The sequence below is a fragment of the Nomia melanderi genome, chromosome 12 (assembly GCF_051020985.1).
Source record: "Nomia melanderi isolate GNS246 chromosome 12, iyNomMela1, whole genome shotgun sequence".
Lineage (NCBI taxonomy): Eukaryota > Metazoa > Arthropoda > Insecta > Hymenoptera > Halictidae > Nomia > Nomia melanderi.
The window spans coordinates 3,515,969-3,535,889 of record NC_135010.1 but is presented as its reverse complement, the minus strand read 5'-3'; the positions used below and the strand labels follow the sequence as shown (position 1 = coordinate 3,535,889).

Genomic DNA, 19,921 nt, shown 5'->3' with positions numbered 1-19,921 from the left:
ATTTGCAAGATCTTCCAAAATCATTATCTTTGCAGCGAAATTAATTCGTTTAAGAAAATAGTGTAATTGTCCAGAAAAACTTTTTATCTCGATTGATTTATGCATTGTCATATAAACATAATTCTAGGAAAATATTAACTATAGCCATAGTAATATGGTAAAATCATGCATCTTCAAATCGACCATTTATTTCTTACCTAATAAATTATGCTAGATTTATAGTCAGATCAGAGAATAGAATAAATTCTAGAATAGTTATTTATTACGTGGACACGAAACAAAATCTATATTTTCATTATATTTGTTTCCAGGTGCAGACAAACGATTTGCGTTTACTCTAATCAACTTGAAGAACAAAATGGAATCACAATCAACTCTCGCTATTACGGTTTTTTAAATAACAAGCCGATTACCATATAATTTATGTATTATTCGTCATATTCCTCATGTTTTACCATAGACCCATACATTTTACATACATACCTGCAAATTACTCGCATACCGAACACGGAGTAACGTGTGCCTCATAGTCTGCAATAGCTCAGGAAATTTAAGAAACTCTAAAAATGTTTCAGTATTTCTTTCTGAATTCTCACTCAACTAGAAAAGGGAAAAAATAAAAACAACAAAACAAAGATGGCTTTCCTACGTTTAAGAGCTCATGGTAAGAGTTTATTATATCAAGTCATCTTATATTGCAGTTCAAACTCCGTATTGTATTTATTTTTTGATTTTTTCCTTTTCAATAACGCAGAATCCTGAAACAGAACAGTATTATATGTTGTGATCTCTTCAAGTCTGTCTAATCAATCAAAAACCTCCGCATAAGACATCCAATGTACAACTTTTGATGTAATTTATTGTAAATGTTACTTCATATTAATGTTAAGTTTTAAGAGCATAACAATGGTGGTACCAGAAGGTATTTTATTATAATTATTTAAATTGCCAAGGCACGAAACAGTTTTATGACATTATACTTACCTGTTGTATAGTAATTTTTTTTAGACATTTATGTATTCACTTAATACCTTACTCTTATTTATAATAAGGTTTAAACATGTTATTTGTAAAAGGAAAAATTGTACATTTAATGTAATGTAATTATTATTTTAATACCGATATCTGATCTTTAGATTTACTTTGGAAACATTTCAATCATGCAAATGATAAGTGTATTTGAAAATAAATGTTTCAAAAAGATATGTTTACCTAAGCATCTTTTATGTACATAGTTTCTTTGTTAGATATTATTTTGATTTGCGTTCATGTTATTATGAATACATTGCTTCATATCTGCAATACCCTTAAAAAACACATGATAATGGAATTGACTGTGTTTCAGTCAGATGGTATACCAAAGAAATACTGTACTATGTGCAAATCAATGATTCCCTATTTTTATGTTATAAATTAATACGTATACTCTGTTTAAAACGCTTATCCCTAAAACTGATATGTATGCACATATATTCGCGTAATACATCGAAGCGTAAATTGCTCTGTTCGACTACTCAAATTTTAGTCTTAAGTATTTTTATGTTGTATTAAAAATATAAGATATATGAACGTCATCAATGTAACTAATTTAATATAACATATTTTCTCATTGTTCAACATTTTCATATATGTATTAATCTATAAACCAAGTATTTTTTCGAAGATAATTTTGTATTAGTAATATTTTAGAAATATAACAATGTAATAATAAAACACAGTTAACGCTTCTGATGTTTACGGCGATGTTAGAAAATAGATATAACTATATATTATCATTATTTACATGTTATATAACTTATATAACTTGTTAAAACTGTATATGCATTCTAAAATTACTGTGCATAAAGTAGACATAAGTTACTTATTTAAAGAGATTGTACAATATTGTTATTTATTTTCGATTCTCTTTTTATTCTAACAACATAAATTGCACAAAATGTAGAGAAAATAAAATAAACTTCATTTAAGACAGACGTATTATGCATTCTACCTTCATCTCTCTCCTTTCTCCTTTAACATATTGCGGAATATAATGAAAATACATCGCATTGCTTTACTGTTCTTTAAAAAATTTTATTCTTTTTTTTTTTACTTGTTATCGATGTTTATATAATACTTAGTATTATTATCATTATTATTACAATTATAATATATATCCCATCCACTTCTAGTGAATGAAGATTGCATTTTATTTTTCTCTGGAAATATAATGTCTGTTAAACTGTTTCACTGTACAAAGTGTCACAATTGAAAATACTAATGTACAATACTTTTCTTCTGAACTCTTTCAATAAAATATCGAAAGAAGAATTAAAGAAAAGTTACAAGTTTTTCTTTTTGTTTAGATTGATATCTTTTCAACTCGTCGTAGGCTATTGACACGTTTCAGTTCTGCACATAAGTAATTAATACTTTTTTCAACAATATTCAGTAAACACAAATGGTTTAGACAACTGTAAAATGTGGCTAGTAGTTTAAAAAGTAAAAAGTGTAACCGTAATAAAATGAAAAGAATTGAAGGTAACTTAAAACCGTAAAACGTTGTGAAATGAAATATAGTCTTTTAAATATATGGTTGTAATCACAGTTTACGAAGGTCAAGGACAAACACACTGCCATCAGATGCAGAAGCACCAACTTTATCCCCTCGACTGTTCCAGCAGACTTCAAATATTCCTCCCGTGCCTCTATAACTGTGTACCAGTTGACCGCTCTGCACAGTTAAACGTAAAACATATATAATACTTACTAAAAATATAAAAGAGCCATATATGTAACTGCTTTACCTGAGTGGACCAAATATGAACACATTTGTCGAAACTTCCGCTAGCAAGAAATTTGCCATCTGGACTAAATGCTACACTATAAACTGGCTCTGTGTGCTTTGTAAGTGTATGTATACATGCACCTCTTTCTACATCCCATAACCTTACTGTAGAATCGAATGATGCACTAGCTAACGTTAAATTCATATTTGGATTATGGGTACCAGGTCCAGTTGGCGACCACTTAATTGTATATATTTCTTTACTATGAGCCTGGAGATCATGTACCCACGTGTCTTGTTTCATAGACCAGATTTTAAGACTCATATCATCTGAACAACTAGCTAACAAATTGCCTTGAGGGTCCCATTTAATAGCATTAACTTCATTCTGTAATTTATAGAACAGGTAATATATATAATAATATTATACCAAAAATATAGTTTCTATTAACTAGTTCTATTTACTTACCGTATGACCTTGGAAGCTCTTGATTGGCTTATCAACATTAAGTTTGCACACATGAATACACTGATCCGTAGAACAACTAGCAAATGATGTATTTGTTTGCCAGTCGACATCTAAAGCAGGTGCACAATGAAAACTGAACTGTTGGGTACATTGTCCACTTTCCGCATCCCATATGATCGTTGTTTTATCCACTCCAGCACTTAAAATATAATTTCCACGTTTGTTCCATTTTAATGCAAAAATTGGACCTTTATGTTGACCTAAAGTTGAAGCTAATCTACCATCTGTTTTCCAAATTCTTGCGTAACCATCATAACTTCCAGTTGCTAATAAGCTACCATCACACTAAAAAAAAAGAATAACAAGATCTTATTATTTCTTGCAAGCATTATTCATGTAAGCAGAAGTATTTAACATACCTTCCAATCTAAGGAAGTAACATCTTTATTACTTGGTACTTCAGTACCACCTTTTTGTATACAATGTCGGAGGACCAGTTGATTCGGTGCTTGAGAATTATCAGACATATCCCATATACGAGCTGTACTGTCTCCAGAACCAGATGCCAAAAGATCAGTTGTTGGATTCCATGCACATATAAAGACCTCAGATTCATGACCACGTAATTTTGTAGCTTTACTTTCCGGGATCTCAACTGCGCTAGCATTACTTCCTCCACCTGAACCTTGTTGTTGTTCATCTACTTCCATTTCTGTTCTATCTCCTCCCCTCTCATTTGTACCTACACCTTCATTGGAGGTAACAACTGTAAGTCAAGTAACATGTATTAAATTAGATACTTTTCTCTTATCAAAGTTCAGTAGAATAATTCTGTTTGCTTCTAATTTACGGATATGTTACACCTTTAATATTAAGCTATATTTTGCCATACTACTGTTTTCTCGAATTAATACAAAATTAATAATATATATTATAAAATTCATTAAAAGATATATTATAAAAATACTTTAATACGAGTAGTATAATAAAATGTTATAGCTCAGAAACAAATCCGAAAACCAAAGCGGTCCTTTAATTTACCTGGTTTTAAAAGGAGGTCTATAAAATTTGTATACTTTTATAGACCAGGGTGTACCAGGATCTCATACTAAATGGTCACAAAAATTAAATTTACCTTCTTCTCCATTTGTATCTTGCACTTCTGTTTTCACCTGTTGTTTCTGCTGATTAATTTGATTCTGCCTTGACGCAACAACATCTGGCATAACAGCATCGATAAGGGACAAAGATTCCACCATTCTTTGTTCAGTACCATCTTCACCTATCGATATCTCTGCTTCCGTGTATTGTAATCCTTTTTGAAGAATGGACAAAAGAGCTGCTGGTGGAACTAATGCACCATTTATATTACTTTGTGATATATGTGATTCTATGCCAAACGTGTATGCAGAATGTTGAAATCCTATAGAAAAACATGTGAATATTAATTTGTACAGCCAATGTAACTTTTCATATTACAGTAACTAATTTATGTTAAAATAATTGTTTATCTCTACTTCACTAATGTTTTTTATAGAAATTGTAAGTTAATAATACTTTTAGAAATTTCGGTAATTATTATGATACAAACCTATGTATCACATATACGAAACTGACTTGTATAAACAAAAGAAATTCAAGTTATTGATATACGAATGCTCTAAAATAGGTTAGAAAATGTTTCACATAACGCACCGGATTCTTGTAGGTATCGGTAAACCAAAAAATTGACTTCATCACTAGAGAAGCTCATCGTTCTTAGCCTTTAAGACACTAGCACAACATATTTATAAACAGTTGCGCCGAAAAACCGTGTTGATCCACGTCGGACGCCGAGATTCCCGAGATTTGCCGCGTCGAGGCCGCTACAGTAAAAGAACACAGATCCATTACACACAAGAGATTACAATTGGTCATGAAATACAAACAGCGGTGTGTTCCAAAAAGATATACTTTCTAATAATGATGTAATTCTATCTTATTTTAAAACCACGGAAAGAAAAAGGATGAACCAACGGTACTAATTCGAATAATGTTTTCAGACGTATTTATTATGTAAACAATATTACACTTGTGCAACAATATAATAATGACCTAGCATTGACAGTACGAAATTATATACAATACTTCGCTAACCGAGTGTGAGCAAATGTCACAATTGTTACGGGATTATTTCTGCAAGTATTAAAATAACGTTTATTCTTTATACTTTATAGAAATATGTCGATGGGTTTACGACCTTTAACACTGCTTATAAGGAATTTATTGCTTCAAAGAGGTTCGTATTATATTCAGGTACACTTTACAGTTAAGTTTTACAGTTAGATTAAATGGATTATTAAAATAGGTAAAATAGGGTTAATATTGTAAAAAACTGGAATACAAATATTATCCCTTTATAAAGTTAAAATTATCTAAATGCTTATCCTGTCATTGTTTATTTTCTTCAATGATAATGTCATTTGTTACTAATTTTAAACACCGTTTGATTTTATAAATACTCAATTAATACATTTTACATAAATAATTATATTAATTGGAAATTTTGTGTTGTTTGAAATAATTTTTATTTTCGTTGAATACATGTTAATTTACATAATAAAAATATTTTACTATCAACATCATAATAACCAATTTCATGATTTATTTTATCTAATCAAAATATTTGTTTTATTTTATCTTTTACTGCACGTTTCTATTTGCGTATTATACTGCTCGTATAATATGTATTCGTACATACTTATATACACAAAATTGCATACAGTTCGTGAATTCAAACATTTCTACTGAAAATTAAAGTATAACACTAAATACTTTTGAATATATGTTTAATGCCTTCTAAAATTACAAATAGTTAAATACAAAATTAAAATAGTTAATTACAAATTGCGATTATAAAAAATAATAGCATCTTTTTTCCTGGCTTAACATTTTTTTTTAGTAAGCATATTTCGATATAAATTGGTAAATATTCTAATACGTTTAGTTCAGTTTTGAAGACTTACTACTAACTTTACTGTTATGCGTATTAGATGCATAGGTAATATATTAATACACATTATCAGTAGTTACTTTATTTTCTACTGAAAATTCAATTAATGACAACGAATATTTTTAATATTTATACTTTGTCCAATTTTATGTTTTATTTGCAAAATGTATTCTGGTCGTACGTTGTATAGTTTCACTATATAGAGTAGAAGCCACGTGTCATCATAATAGCGTAATTATCAAATCTGATCGCCGGAGGACCTGATTGGTTAACCCAAGGTCACGAAATCTGATCGTCCACGTCTCAAAGGAACAGGCCGAGTGCCGCTTCTGTTCTCCTCGCTGTATAGTTGCATAGTTGCGAGGAAAGCGCGGCAAGACGGTCCGTGTTGTTTTTTCTGTTATTGGAATCGCTACTTGATTCCACGTTCTTTTTAACTTGTTTTAAGGGACGATTAGAAGAATGACTTCGGAAATCGATAAAGAAGAGTTGAAAAAGCGTTTGACGCCATTACAGTGGCATGTAACGCAAGAAAAGGGTACAGAAAGGTACGTCTGACGTGAATTTAATCCTCTTATTATAGTGTTAGGCGTATGTCAGACCATTCTTGTTTACTGTACAAGTCATGCAAGTGATACGTGTTTTCTTTTATTGGAAAAGTATTTTCAGTAACGAAATTCTCACGCATGTACCGCATACTATTCCACACGTACGAAACCGCTTTGCAGTTGTTTATAGAACTGGAGATTTTCAATGTCGTATGAAACAGTGCCTAATGCTTGTTTCTTTTTCGTATATGATGAAAGTGTTATTAATAATTTAATTTTATGGTTCATAGTTAGTTTGTACGCTTGTAGCAGTCAAATATCAATTATGATCAGCTGATTCGATATTTACGATTTCTAATTCATTTTTCTAGTAGTTTTTGAATGGAGATTTCGTATTATCATGGTCATAATTGCATACATTTTAAGTGAATTTAATATTTGTAATAGTTTTTCAAAAATATTGTTAATACGGTGGAAACTGGTTTACTTTTAAGTGATGTGAGATAAAAATAACTTTTTCAAGAGCATGCGTTGGCTTGACTTTGCGTCATGACCGAGTAGTTTAAAAATAAATCATAGGTGTTCATAATTAACTTCCTGCTGTGCACGCTTATTCATCCTTTTAACCATTTTTCTTCCCTGTTTTAGACCTTTTAGCGGTTGTTACAACAAATTCTATGAAAGAGGCACGTATACCTGCATTATTTGTGATCAAGAATTATTTTCTTCTGATACGAAATATGACAGTGGCTGTGGTTGGCCTGCATTCAATGAAGTATTGGATCAGGGACGAGTCAAATTAACCAAAGATACTTCAAATTGTAAGCAAATACATAAATTTTACTTTTACTGATAAATATTTCTTAGAATTATGCTCGGTTTCTTAGTACAATAACAATATTTATTACATATAATATTACACTCATTAAAAGTATCTGCTTAAATGGTGGATAAATAAACTCTATAATGTAAAGTTTGGATTACGTATGAGAATGTTGGATAATATCCAAGGGTTTTAGAGTTTTATTTATTTACCATTCTTAAACATTCTTCATTACTTTTTTTTTACATTCATACTTTCACAAAACCTATCCTAAACTTTTAGTTCTGCCATTCCTGAGCCTTCCGCAGCTTATATTTTATATTACTTTATTTATTCTTTGTTATGTTTTATAAGTGGCATAAATGTATATGATTAAATTAGTATATCTCTTTTTTTTTTATTAAAATACACCTGATCCTTGATTTATTATTTCACATAGCCAAACAAAAGAAATAATAATAATGACATTTCAGAAAACAAAAGTACATTTTATTCTGTTATTAAATTAAGATTATATGTAAAAACTACCATGTAATTAGTGTTCTAATTTACTGTATAAATTGAGGGCTGAGTGTATTTCATTCTAATATATTTCACGGCTGCATGAAAATTTGATTATCATCAAATTTTTATGATAGACTTAACTCTTTTTAAACACGTTTATTATAAAAAAGCAATTGTATTAGTATATAAGGAAGGTAATATTCCTATCATCCTGTACCTTGCATGCTAATGCTTAGAGTGTGATTGTGTTAGACTTACATCGTCTATTGTGTGAAACTAAGTTCATAGGTGTATATTAAAAATAATTTTTTGTCTATTTGCGAGTGAAAGAAAGGAAAATTAACATATCTTCCTGTTTCATTCTACTATAGTTAACATATAGCTTTTGCTTTTATATAATTTTAATAGATCTACTACTATTATAATTTCAAGCTTAAAATATGTATTTAATTTATTAAATTTAACATAGTCATATGCAAATCATTTTTTTTTTTAATTTTGATTATGAACCTCTGACATTAATTATTGAGTAGCATTTGTATTTTTTGTATTAAATGTATTATATTTAGTTCATGTTGTATTTATGTACAAAAAAGTATATGGACAAATAAGAAATATATGGGTATAGTAAATGCAGTACCATGTAGTTTGTGGTGATAATATTTTAAAATTAGTTGTTTGATCGGTATTTAACATTATATTCGTATATTAAGCATTGTAGTAACATTACCAAATGTATAAGCAAATATTGCTCAAGTTTTTGATAAACTTTTTAATTCAGTAATACAATATCAAAATAGTTAAATATGGAATGGAGATTCAAAGAGATCTTCAATAGATGAATAAAGCAAGAAGTAAGATTATGGGTATTAATTATGTATGTAGAACGCATAGCTATTTCTTATTGCGCTGATTATTTAAAGAGTATAATAAACTATTAGCTTTTTTTATATTTTACCATTTTATTTTTTCCATCAAATCACTTAGAGCAGAGGTTTTAATATTTATTGCTTAGTATTTATTATTCAACCTACTGCTTTTAATAATATTGATTCAGTTTGTTCGGTGCTGCTATTACCGGAAAGCATTTAAAGTGCACAAAGAAAGGTGTTGGTCTGTGTTTAATCACACTCTATTATTCTATTTCCTTTGTCTTCCTATTGCTCCGCTACCACCACTTCACTCTCACCATTGACACACAAAAACTGCGTCGACAATTGACGCACAGTTGGTGGAAATCTACTACTGCTGATCGCAAACCCAGATATGGTGCGGACTGAAGTAACCTGTTCGAAGTGCGGTTCACATTTGGGACACGTATTTAATGATGGTCCGAAGCCTACAAGGAAGCGATTTTGCATCAACTCTGCATCTATAAGCTTCCATTCGGCAGGAGAGGAAAAGAAGACACCGTCATAAAAACTAGTGAAAAAAGAAACTTTAAATAAAATATAGGAAAATTTTCAAAGTTCAACTTGTACTGAAAAAAGTTTATATTTCTTAACAAATACTGACTGCATATAATATTTTCAATTAGATTTTGCTACTACTGACTGAACATTTTGTTATTCTTTAGAAAAAAGTGTAGACTTCATGTGTAACAAAAAATATGTTGAATATTATGAACAATATTTTCACTATATAATATTTATTGTGAACAAGTTTTCTATCTATAATCCATGAATGCTAAACTTATTTCTAATTATTAGAAAGCATAGATTCTATATGAAGAATTAAACATGTGTATTTATACATAGTACAGTGATAAATTATGTCATATTAATTTTTGCAATATTATAATCTTAGGATGGTTTCAAGTTTGTAAATACACCCTAAATGAATAAGATGCTACATTTAGAGTGTGTAAAATATAAAATCTGCTAAACTAATGTAAAATGTGTAAGAAATAATTCATGAAAGCATTCAGTTATTTTTTTATATTACATGTAATGAGCATAATATGTAAATAACAATAACTATTTATTTGCTTGAGAAAACTAAGAAATTGTATGGAAAATTTTATTAATTATTATGTGTATTAACTGTTCCTTATTTAAAAGAAAATGCATAATTTCTGTCTTAACTCTATATATGATTTGTTTCATCTATGACATAGCGTTGTCACTTAAAACTACAGCAAAGGGAAGGATCACATTGGAAAAACAATTCTTTTGTTATAAAATGTTTCCTTATATTGTAACGTTTCAAAACAAACTAAAAGGTGTTACAGTACAATATATATGCAAATTCTAGGCATTATTTTTACAATAATTCATTTTCCATTTCCTGCTTTCCTTCGTTTTTAAATTCGACAACTGTTTACGTTAAATATTAGTTTTCCTGAGAAACCAGATGTTTTTACCAAATTCTCTTGCAATAATAATAATTGCCAATTTCATTATAAGGAGGTACCATTCAAATGAAATTTTCAATAAAGCTTGAAAGCTGAAAACTTTAATAACATATGTAAATAATATAACGGCTTCGTTAATAGGCCTGATTTTGTTCTATATTGAGATCTCAAAGCATTTTCAAAAACATCATTAAAAAATCGCAAAACATGAGTATACGTGCTTAACTTGATTTGCATAGGAACCTATTTTATAGTTCTAAACCGACCAGAATAAGTTTCTTACAGAAATACATAAATGCACTTGGAACGATAACCGAGACGTAGGAGCGAAAACGTTTATTCTTGTCCACATTTTTATCGAAGTCTTATTTCAAGCGTTACATGATTGCGTGTTCGAATAACAAAATAATAACGATGATTCCTAAATTGATGAATGGCGCTTACTTTTATTATGATAAGGCATACTGACATAACTTTTGTACTTGGGCTCATTCAACAAACAATCTCACTCGGAATATCCACATGCCTAATCATTATTTGCATATTCTTAGATGGTATTTAAAAATATGGACAAGTAAACTTTGCATCTAATATGACTCGATTTACAAATAAAAATAAACCTTATAGATAGCTGCTTTAGCTGAAATATTCTTAATCACCGCCGTAGTAATACAATTACACAAAATGGACGTTTTTCTCTTCTACAGATATTTGTGAAAATGCAGGACCTCGTTCAGTATGCCTGTTCGAGTTAACGTCAATTTCAACCCTGGATCGCACATTTTTTTTATCGTTTACACAAAACGTTTTTTTTTTTATTAATACTAGACGTGCACAGTTACTTTGTTTTCTATACCGCCTAACATTGCTTACCGTTCCCAAACAATTTAGAATGCATGCTGAAATGTCGTAATGCGGGAGTTCTTCCTCGGTACCGAGAGAAATTTAACATGATTATACATTATATTCCCTGATTCTGTATAGGTAAATATAATTACCCTTCAGCATGCGATTCCAAACTTAGGCGTAAGCATGTTACAAACTGAGCCGCTTCGTCTGTCAAGTATAATTAGATTTTATTAATTATTATAAAAAAAACTAATCAGGCTTTTTAATAATAGTATTACGAAAACAATAAACTCAGTAAATAATGAATACATTATTGCATATACAACTTTTTATTACCAAATAATGTATGCTCTCTTTGCATTTTTCTTTATCGTTTCATATGCAATATATCATTAACTTCCTTGATATCTATTATATTCTCACATTGCGTCCATTAGCGGTACTTTACAGTAAAGTTCTACATATAAAGAAGATGAAAAGAATAAAAATGACAAGTCTGAAAGTCTGTATCCCTTAAACTAAAACGTCCAAGGCTTTCGCTTCAGCAATTAATATATGTTTATGGTATAATACAATTAGGAAAGACATTAATTATTAGGTTTAATGTAGTACAACCATATAGAAATCTTGTCTCGTACAATCGTTAACGTAAATTATGTATATCTTTTTTTTTTAGTTGACTTGTATGTACGTCTGTGTCTGCTAGTATTTTAAACAAAATATTAAATTATCCTGTTGATGGTTCAAGATTACAAGGAATCTAGCGCGAGTTTTTTCACGTCTCTAAACATGACAAGACAGGCACTTTATAATGTCACAAAATGCTCCTATATCTGAATCTTGTTTTAAAATTTCGTCATTTATCCGTTCGTTTCTTACAAGACACGTTGAAGACATTTTTATGTTTTTTTTTACGACCTGCATTGGAGAACACACGTTAACAGGACATTTGTCCATAGATAGAAAGATGTTTTAATAATTAATATATTTTAGTAACAAGGTCAATGTCTCAACATGTCTCATGAGCGATGCAAATGAGAAAAAGTACTTACGTTTTATCTTACAATTACAAATGAATTAACGTTAAATAAGACTCGCGTATGTTAAATTCATCGTAAACTTCCCTTACACGTTAAATCAATTATTTTTTTTTTAAATTATATACACGTTAATGTAATGCATGGATTGCAATGTCCAAATCTTAAAAATATTCACTAAGAACTTAATATAACATAATTAAGTTTGCTAACATTCATCTGACAAGAACGTGATCTCTTGAGAACGTTTAAAACAAGTTAGGCTATCGCTTATTATATCTACGTCATACTGACAGACCAAAGACTGAAAACATATTGCTCTGTTCTCCGTAACTTCGTTCAAAAAATATAAGTCTGACACGAAGACCAATTTTTTCTTTTTCCTCTTCCTACGATTTCTTGTTAAACCATAATAATGTATTAGAATAGGTCCTATGTACTTGTTCACATTTGTTTATGGTATTATCTAATAAGGTTTTCGCTATAAATAATGTATGTTTGTAGCTAACTCTGATCTTCAATTTTTAGAGTCAGTAATACTAGTTTTTTATATCTTTAGAAAATAACTGACAGTCGCTTGGAAGTCCTCGATGGCAGTTCGATATTGGCACAAGAGCTCCTCAGGCATCAACCCATTCGTACAATTTTAATTTTTTCTTTGAAGACTATTTAAATAAGACATAGCGAGCTCTTTGTGGCCAATAAAAACTTATCGAGGAGTGCAAGATTTCTGCCGTCAGATCGTTCACAGTTCTGATTTAACTTTGTTTCCTCGCAACATGCGAGAATCGAGCAATTTAAAAACTTTGAAACCATTTCTCGATACTCCTCAAGGTATCGGATAAGTTCTATCTATCTATGACCTATATATATATGTATAAATATGTACATATGTAAGATGCATGTATATGTATCTACATACATACATATTTATATATTTATATATTTATATATATATATATATGTTTATATATTTATATATGTTTATTCAATATTTATAATATATTATTGAATTATTGTGCCGTTCCGTTTTGGGAGGATGATTCTTTTTTTACTCGCAAACTTAATCTTTCTGGTCATCTTGCATGGCCAGAAATGCCAACAAGAATTCTGCCGCTAATGGCCTTTTGCAGCTTCCTTTGCTGCCATTATTAAAGGTGTTAAGGAAGCAAGCGGCCTTGCTAGTTTCAGAAAAGGATGCTGAAATTCGCCATAAAGATATACGTTTTATTAATATTTATTTCATTTGTTAATTTTACCATTAACTTTCTGCGGACAGAGTGCCGGCAATGCCCGGCAAAAGTAAGTTTACTGTTGTTACGCCCTCAGCTACTCGGACCGCAAAGGGTTAATATTTCATTGTGTGTATATATATTAAATTATGTAAATTAAAATTACCTTGAGTAATTCTGAAGCTGCCGATCGTTTCTCCACTTCAACTTCTAAACATTGATCTAAGAAATCTTGAAAAATTGCCGATAATTTGTCCTTATCTTTAATTTCGGGTTTACCATTTGTTGCAATCAAATATAGTGCTCTCAGAGGATTTTCATTTAAGTATGGCGGTTCACCTTCTATCATTTCTATAGCCATTATACCCAATGACCAAATGTCAACCTAAGAGAGCAAATTTATTAATAAGTAACACGATAATTTCATCATTTTTATATTATTAAAATCTATTTACCTTTGGACCGTACTGTTTTCTTGTGACTACTTCTGGTGCCATCCAATATGGTGTACCAACCATAGTAGTTCGTTTACTTTGTTCCGGTGAAATTTGTGCACAAAACCCAAAATCTGTTAGTTTTACCCCGCCGTCTAACCCAAGCAGGATATTATCAGATTTAATATCTCTGTGTATAACTTGATTACAATGAAGGAACTCCAAAGCTTGTAAGACTTCTCTACATACAGCTGCTATTTGACCCTCATCCATGCAAGTCTCAGTCACAACATCTGTCAAACTACCACCAGGTAAATATTCCATAACTACCCACAATTCTTCTCCTACAAGATAACTATCCAAGTAATTTACAACATTCGGATGTTTGTTCTCCCGCATAACCAATATTTCATTTATTATCAGTTCTTTTTTCGGTTGCTGTGAAAGATTCATTTGTTTTATTGCAACTTCCATCCCTGTCGATGTTTCAATTGCCGTATACACTGTTCCCGAAGCACTAGAAGATAAATATAAAAAATATAAAAGATATATCAAAGTAATTTTTATAAATAAATTTTATATTAGAACTTACCCCTGTCCTATTTTTTCCATTTTAGTATACTTTCTATTAGGATCACCTACGCTTACAATCGTTCTTAACTTTTCCAATATTTCATCGTCCGACATTTTTTTCTTTCTAGCTTTATCACTTTGTGCCGGTCTCGTTTGATCAGTCGTTGTTGATGTAGGAGTTGCTTGATTTTTGTTTCTATCCAATTGAGATTGGTGTGGTTGTTGAGGCGTTCCATTTCGTTGAGGTGAACCTAATGTTGTGTTTATCGACGGTGGTGGTTCTTCTTCTATGGGCTTTGTATACTGTCGTTAAAGATGGTATTATTAATAAGTACAGAGAAGCATGCGAGACACTACAAACTTTTATATGCAATGTAAAATAATTGCTTACAATTGATTTTGTACGTTCTGGTCTAACTGAAATTGGAGGTGGTGGAGGTTCATCCTCTTGCTCGGAACTAGTTGCACAAGCGTCTGTTGGTGTACTACTTGGACTACTGCTACTTACTCTGTAATTTTATTGTTTCTCAGCGAATATTTAATTATATACATTCTCACTGCAAGTTGAAAAGTGCAAAAGACTCACCTGCTGAGTGAATGTTGAGAATGAGAACTTCCAGAAGCTTGTGACATTGCTTGACCACGAATACTTCCTACTCCAGTTCCAACTCCTATACCCATGCTTCTGGGACTACTTGCTCTTTCAATGGGAGCTTGAAATGTGATTACGTACTTTTAGTTTATGTATAATAGATAATAATATTAATAATATAAATTCATCTTTAAAGAAACAGTAACTTACCAACTACTCCAACCATTTTTGTTGTTGTCATGTATTTAGAACCTTTTGTTTCTTTAGTGCTGCTATCATACCAATTTAAAACATCTAATACAGCTTGTGGATTCTTCTTCTGCTCCTGTTTACTGATGTTACTAGACATAAGTAGCCTTGCCCAAGCTTCTGGCATCCCCTAGGATAAAAAATTACATTTCAAAATAATTGTCATTAAAGTTATAATATATATATGTATATATATATATATATTTAGGGGTAGAAACAAGTGATACAAGATGTATTATTCTCAAAGATTAATTCTCAAAGTTTTTTGAACTAAGAGAATATCGTGCAAATATAAAATATTTGGGAATCCAATTGATGTATGGAAGAAATAGTAAGATTTTAAGCATTCAAATCAATGTGAAATTTCATTTTGCCAGAAAGCAATAATATTGAATGCAACGTTGACTAAAGCATTTCTTAATCTACTGAAGCAGCTATGCCTGTAATCTATTATAAATTCTAAATTTTGAGTTAAAAAAACAGAAAAATAGTAACATAATTTCATTAATCGCAACAAAAACAAACAGTCAAATCATGTGTAGATATAATAAGAATGCAGGCAAACTATTTTTGTGGTTATTTGAAATTACTTACTTTTAATGGCAGCTTGAAAGAAATACGTGTCTAGTTAGTTTTTCATGTGAAAAAATAATAGGTATAAGAAGCATCAGACAAATTACCAAATTACTTTTCCACAGTGTTCATACACATGTGATCAGGTGATGAAAATTTGATTTTTTTTAGGTACGAAAAATCCATCAAAAACTTATATTTTTGTCAAAAGAAAATTTATTACATTAATTTTTACTAATACATTACAGGTGATTCGTATAATTTTTATGTATATAAATATTACAATATTAAAACACAGTACCAACTTTGAAACAAAATAAATGAAAATTTTTATTTATTTTAACTATCACAATGTACACTATTTTTATTTGTTTTCATAAAACAAATGTAATTCAAAGATAGTTCTAAAGATCACTTTGACAGTATTATCTTACAAAACATTATTTATAGTATACAATTTCTCAGAACAGTTATTTTTTACAAAAAATAGAATGATTTGTCTAACCAGTAATGTATTAACACGAAGTAATATTATTTTTACAGAATATTCATTTGGATACTCCGTACCATTATATAGTAGCAAAGCAGGAAGCGAGTGCATTTTGAACGATAGTAATAAATTGCAAACAATGAAAGACTTACCGTAAATTCACCAGTAACTGCATCAAATCCAACATGCACTGTATGTTCAAAGTTGGTAGGGTAACTGATGTTGGGTTTGTCCTTGTTTTCTTTTACCTTCATTTTGCTTTTTAATGTTTTTTTCTTACGTTCATCAGAATCAGGTTCTTTTGGCAATGGACGCATATCCACTGGTAAATTAGGCGCAGATTCACTCCTGAAACATTTAATTCATTACTAAGTATTGATTACATACTGTAAAGTACCTAGTTTTTGAATATTTATTCTTTAAAAATAATTATTCTACATATGGTTGATAATTAACTGTTAACATTTACAGTTTCATATGAGTTAAGATTAAAATATATTATCTAACACAATTGATATAATTATAAACAATTTTTTATATTCAATAGGTAATATATAATTTGCAACATAGCAATATGTGATTTGCATTAGATGAGGAAGCAAATATCTAATGTAAGTTATTTCTGTGTAACTATCTTACATTATATATTTTGCTTGTAAGGTGCATTAGTATAGCTGCATGGAAAGACTTAAAAGGATGGTCTCCCACAACAGAATGTCATTGCATCTGAACTGTAGGATTTTATTTTTAGCAACCACTAAATTAGTGCCTGTTCCTCTATTTTAAGAGGACGCAGATCTCTGCATATTGCAAAGAAAATAATAAGAATTTGGAGTACGATAAAATGATATTGATTCTGAACATGTGTGAAACATGTATGTGGAAATTACTCAGATATTATATTTATACCTTAAAAACATATGATACAGAAGTGAATTCAATGTGATTCTTAAAAGTAATAAATAACAAATTATTATTCTTTAATGGTTGTTTGTATCGGTGAATATAATACATGTAAAAAATAAATTTTATAAATGAAAATTACCTGTTTGATGTAAGTCGCACAGGAGGTGCAGGAGGTTTATCTTCTTCATCTGACATTTTGCCTCTGCTTTTGTCCCTTTGTTGCCAGTCTATCCTACGTTGCTGTGTTCTAGTCCTTCTACTTCAGAATTCCTATTATTCTAAGGTTTCTTGTCACAGCTGTCTTGGTTGTTCTGACGTTTCACAAATTTCAAAAGAACTAAGGTTTCAAATCACAGTGTGTACAGAATCTTTTATATTGACAAGACCACCAAGTTGTCTGTTGAAAGCATAAGGTTCTAAGAGCCATTCACTCCTATTACCAAGTAAAGAGGTGACCTTTTTTTTCTTAATTCTGTGAATGTGCTTGGCCGACGTCTCTGATACCGGCTCTGTATCACGAGCACGGATAGAAAGACTTCCGATGACCGGTAGAAGACATGAAATCAGAGTAAGGGTAAAGCCTCTCCTCGTGAGTGACAGTTTTGTAAAGCTAATCGACGATAGTCGTTTATGGTTTATTCAATTGCGAATACTCGTAGCGTCCTCGATTGGGTCAATGTCGTGACTATAGGGTGTACTCGAAAACGGGGGACAGACGAACGCCTCCAAAGCGTGATTCACGCACGGGTGCAGACACCGCGCCGCATCTACGAATCCCTACCTCTTTTCTACACTCCCGACCTTCCGTGTCGACCTCCCTTAGTGTTGCGATTTCTCTTTCGTTCTCGCAGCTTTCGTTTCACTCCTCCCTTTTTCTGTCCTCTCGCACTCGCGAAAGAAAAAATACGATTATATATCGTGTGTATGTATGTATATATATGTATATACATGTATATAATGTGTGTATGTGTATGTGTGTATATATATATGGCGCCGCTTTATCCACACGTCCGTGATGTGCCGCGTTCGGGCACGGCGGAGGCGGAACCACGCGGCGCTTCAAGTTTTATCAATGGCACCTCATTTCGTACATAGAATCGACGCCCGATGTCGACGAATCACTCCCTGTACTTCTCCACGACTTTTCCAGGTTGATAAGGAGTCTGAATCACCACCGCCGCCGCGGTCCTCTGCCACTGCACAGTGCTTCCACTGAAACACCGTTCACTCCCCCTTCCACTTTGTCTGTCCTTCTCTCTTTTTCACTTTTTCACTGGACTCGTTCCCTTTCTATTCTACCTTCGTATGCTATCTTTCGTCTCGCATACTTGCAAGGTCTAATCATTAGTGCGTACCTATACATTTACTTTCAACCACACGAATTATTGCCATCTGAATATGACTAACTATGTATATGTGTTAATCATGATTGAAAAAATATTTAGAATAATATAAGTTAGAGCAGTGGTAATACTGCAACTGGAATCAATTACAGGTCAGCCAACATATTGAAAAGGGAAATTACGCGCAGGTACTTCATTAGAATTGCTGTTTTTTTGAAAAATAAACAAACAGTAAATACCTATATGATTATTTACGTTTAGTGTGAATAATGAAATTCAAGTAAAAATTCTATATATGTATGTTTTACGAATGTATCTAATAGTAATGCCTGAGTTAGGAAAGTTTTATTATACGATACATGAGTAATAATAAACTGGATTAACTGTTAAGAGACTTTTTTGCAGTTTCAATAATATGATATAATTTATTGTAAACTATATATTAAATTCACTTTAATAATTCAATTGAAACTTACATGTCTAATATTTAGCTCCATACAATTATTTACATTTCAAAAATAATATATTAAAGATAAAGTCCTATTAGCAATTTGGTTTGTTATATATGCTAGCAATCCGTTTCTATCCCTTCTATCATTTTCCATCTCTTTTGTCATGCCACACTAGAAAGTGATGAAAAAGATTAGGTCACACGATGTGATTTCGCTGTACTTGTGTACTGGCACTCAGCCTATGTGCAAAATAGACTAGACGAGAAAGTCTCTTCGTACTTGCATGGTTTAACTTGAACTGTATTATTACGTAGGTTTTGTGTTATATGTTATATATAATGTAGGATTGTAATATGATATTTATTTTACAATGTGTATAATGGATAAAGAACACCTATCATGGAAAATTATCTAGTTTGTATAAGTAAGTAGGTTTGTAATTTGTCGATATAGTTAGGAAAGCAGCAAATGAGAAACTAATAAAATTGCAAATAAAATACAGTTCAGTTAAATATTGATATTAATTTTTAATAGTTACTTTAATAGTTAACTTTCTTGAAAATTCATTTTTTACTTTACATCTTATAATTCAAGGGTATCGAAGTAGAAGCTCGTGAGTTCTCTAGGGTCTTTCCCCTCACGAAGAGTTGCCCTCTCCACATCTACTTTCACCTGTTTGTATTGAACACATAGAACTGCTCCGGTACGCAATCTCGAGCAGCTCTTTGGGTAGAG

The 19,921-nt window shown here is 30.9% G+C and overlaps 4 protein-coding genes across 11 annotated transcripts in view; 2 read left to right on the top strand and 2 right to left on the bottom strand.

The window, feature by feature from the left end:
• Dh44 (corticotropin-releasing diuretic hormone 44) overlaps nucleotides 1-1,973 on the top strand; it is a 75,320-nt gene extending 73,347 nt beyond the window's left edge. Inside the window, exon 4 of the mRNA XM_031974719.1 lies at nucleotides 312-1,973. Within this exon, the coding sequence (XP_031830579.1) occupies nucleotides 312-341 (30 nt within the window). The 3' untranslated portion in view covers nucleotides 342-1,973. The remainder of the gene's footprint in view (nucleotides 1-311) is intronic.
• Nucleotides 1,967-5,082, bottom strand: LOC116426195 (F-box-like/WD repeat-containing protein TBL1XR1). Its single transcript, XM_031974828.2, has 6 exons — nucleotides 4,932-5,082; nucleotides 4,372-4,659; nucleotides 3,656-4,002; nucleotides 3,237-3,581; nucleotides 2,787-3,155; nucleotides 1,967-2,713 (listed from the first exon to the last, which is right to left on the bottom strand). The coding sequence occupies exons 1-6, from the start codon at nucleotides 4,987-4,989 to the stop codon at nucleotides 2,582-2,584; spliced, it is 1,539 nt and encodes a 512-aa protein (XP_031830688.1). The 5' UTR covers nucleotides 4,990-5,082; the 3' UTR covers nucleotides 1,967-2,581.
• SelR (methionine sulfoxide reductase SelR) lies at nucleotides 5,040-10,362 on the top strand. Of its 6 annotated transcripts, none has more exons than XM_076372940.1 (6): nucleotides 5,040-5,168; nucleotides 5,279-5,375; nucleotides 5,453-5,514; nucleotides 6,677-6,776; nucleotides 7,425-7,597; nucleotides 9,332-10,362. In XM_076372940.1, exons 3-6 carry the CDS (start codon nucleotides 5,457-5,459, stop codon nucleotides 9,520-9,522), a joined length of 522 nt encoding a protein of 173 aa, XP_076229055.1. In that variant the 5' UTR covers nucleotides 5,040-5,168; nucleotides 5,279-5,375; nucleotides 5,453-5,456; the 3' UTR covers nucleotides 9,523-10,362. The 6 variants fall into 6 exon arrangements, with proteins under 6 accessions (XP_076229055.1, XP_076229056.1, XP_076229053.1 ...); XM_076372939.1 differs by lacking the exon at nucleotides 5,040-5,168 and adding an exon at nucleotides 5,189-5,203; XM_076372941.1 differs by lacking the exon at nucleotides 5,279-5,375 and having other exon boundaries at nucleotides 5,137-5,168; nucleotides 9,368-10,362.
• Pak (serine/threonine-protein kinase PAK 3-like protein) lies at nucleotides 10,270-19,419 on the bottom strand. 3 transcript variants are annotated; one of them, XM_031974915.2, is made up of 10 exons: nucleotides 19,211-19,419; nucleotides 17,531-18,757; nucleotides 16,638-16,833; nucleotides 15,384-15,552; nucleotides 15,168-15,294; nucleotides 14,973-15,090; nucleotides 14,601-14,884; nucleotides 14,030-14,525; nucleotides 13,741-13,959; nucleotides 10,270-13,542 (listed from the first exon to the last, which is right to left on the bottom strand). In XM_031974915.2, exons 2-10 carry the CDS (start codon nucleotides 17,584-17,586, stop codon nucleotides 13,459-13,461), a joined length of 1,749 nt encoding a protein of 582 aa, XP_031830775.1. In that variant the 5' UTR covers nucleotides 17,587-18,757; nucleotides 19,211-19,419; the 3' UTR covers nucleotides 10,270-13,458. The 3 variants fall into 3 exon arrangements, with proteins under 3 accessions (XP_031830775.1, XP_031830776.1, XP_031830774.1); XM_031974916.2 differs by lacking the exon at nucleotides 19,211-19,419 and having other exon boundaries at nucleotides 14,973-15,081; nucleotides 17,531-19,134; XM_031974914.2 differs by lacking the exon at nucleotides 19,211-19,419 and having other exon boundaries at nucleotides 17,531-19,119.
• Nucleotides 19,420-19,921: the final 502 nt, after the last annotated feature.

Bases quoted from the DNA above. Each gene is read 5' to 3' on its own strand.
- LOC116426195 (XM_031974828.2), bottom strand. From the start codon at position 4,989: ATGAGCTTCTCTAGTGATGAAGTCAATTTTTTGGTTTACCGATACCTA. The intron at 4,003-4,371 runs GTAAATTTAATT...CTTGACTTACAG, and splicing joins AGATACAAATGGAGAAGAAG to TTGTTACCTCCAATGAAGGT. The intron at 3,582-3,655 runs GTATGTTAAATA...CTTTTTTTTTAG, and splicing joins TTACTTCCTTAGATTGGAAG to TGTGATGGTAGCTTATTAGC.
- SelR (XM_076372938.1), top strand. The intron at 6,777-7,424 runs GTACGTCTGACG...TCCCTGTTTTAG, and splicing joins CAAGAAAAGGGTACAGAAAG to ACCTTTTAGCGGTTGTTACA. The intron at 7,598-9,331 runs GTAAGCAAATAC...ATTGACGCACAG, and splicing joins AACCAAAGATACTTCAAATT to TTGGTGGAAATCTACTACTG.
- Pak (XM_031974915.2), bottom strand. From the start codon at position 17,586: ATGTCAGATGAAGAAGATAAACCTCCTGCACCTCCTGTGCGACTTACA. The intron at 15,091-15,167 runs GTGAGTCTTTTG...ATAAAATTACAG, and splicing joins TCTCAACATTCACTCAGCAG to AGTAAGTAGCAGTAGTCCAA. The intron at 13,543-13,740 runs GTAATTTTAATT...GGCGAATTTCAG, and splicing joins CAGCTTCAGAATTACTCAAG to CATCCTTTTCTGAAACTAGC.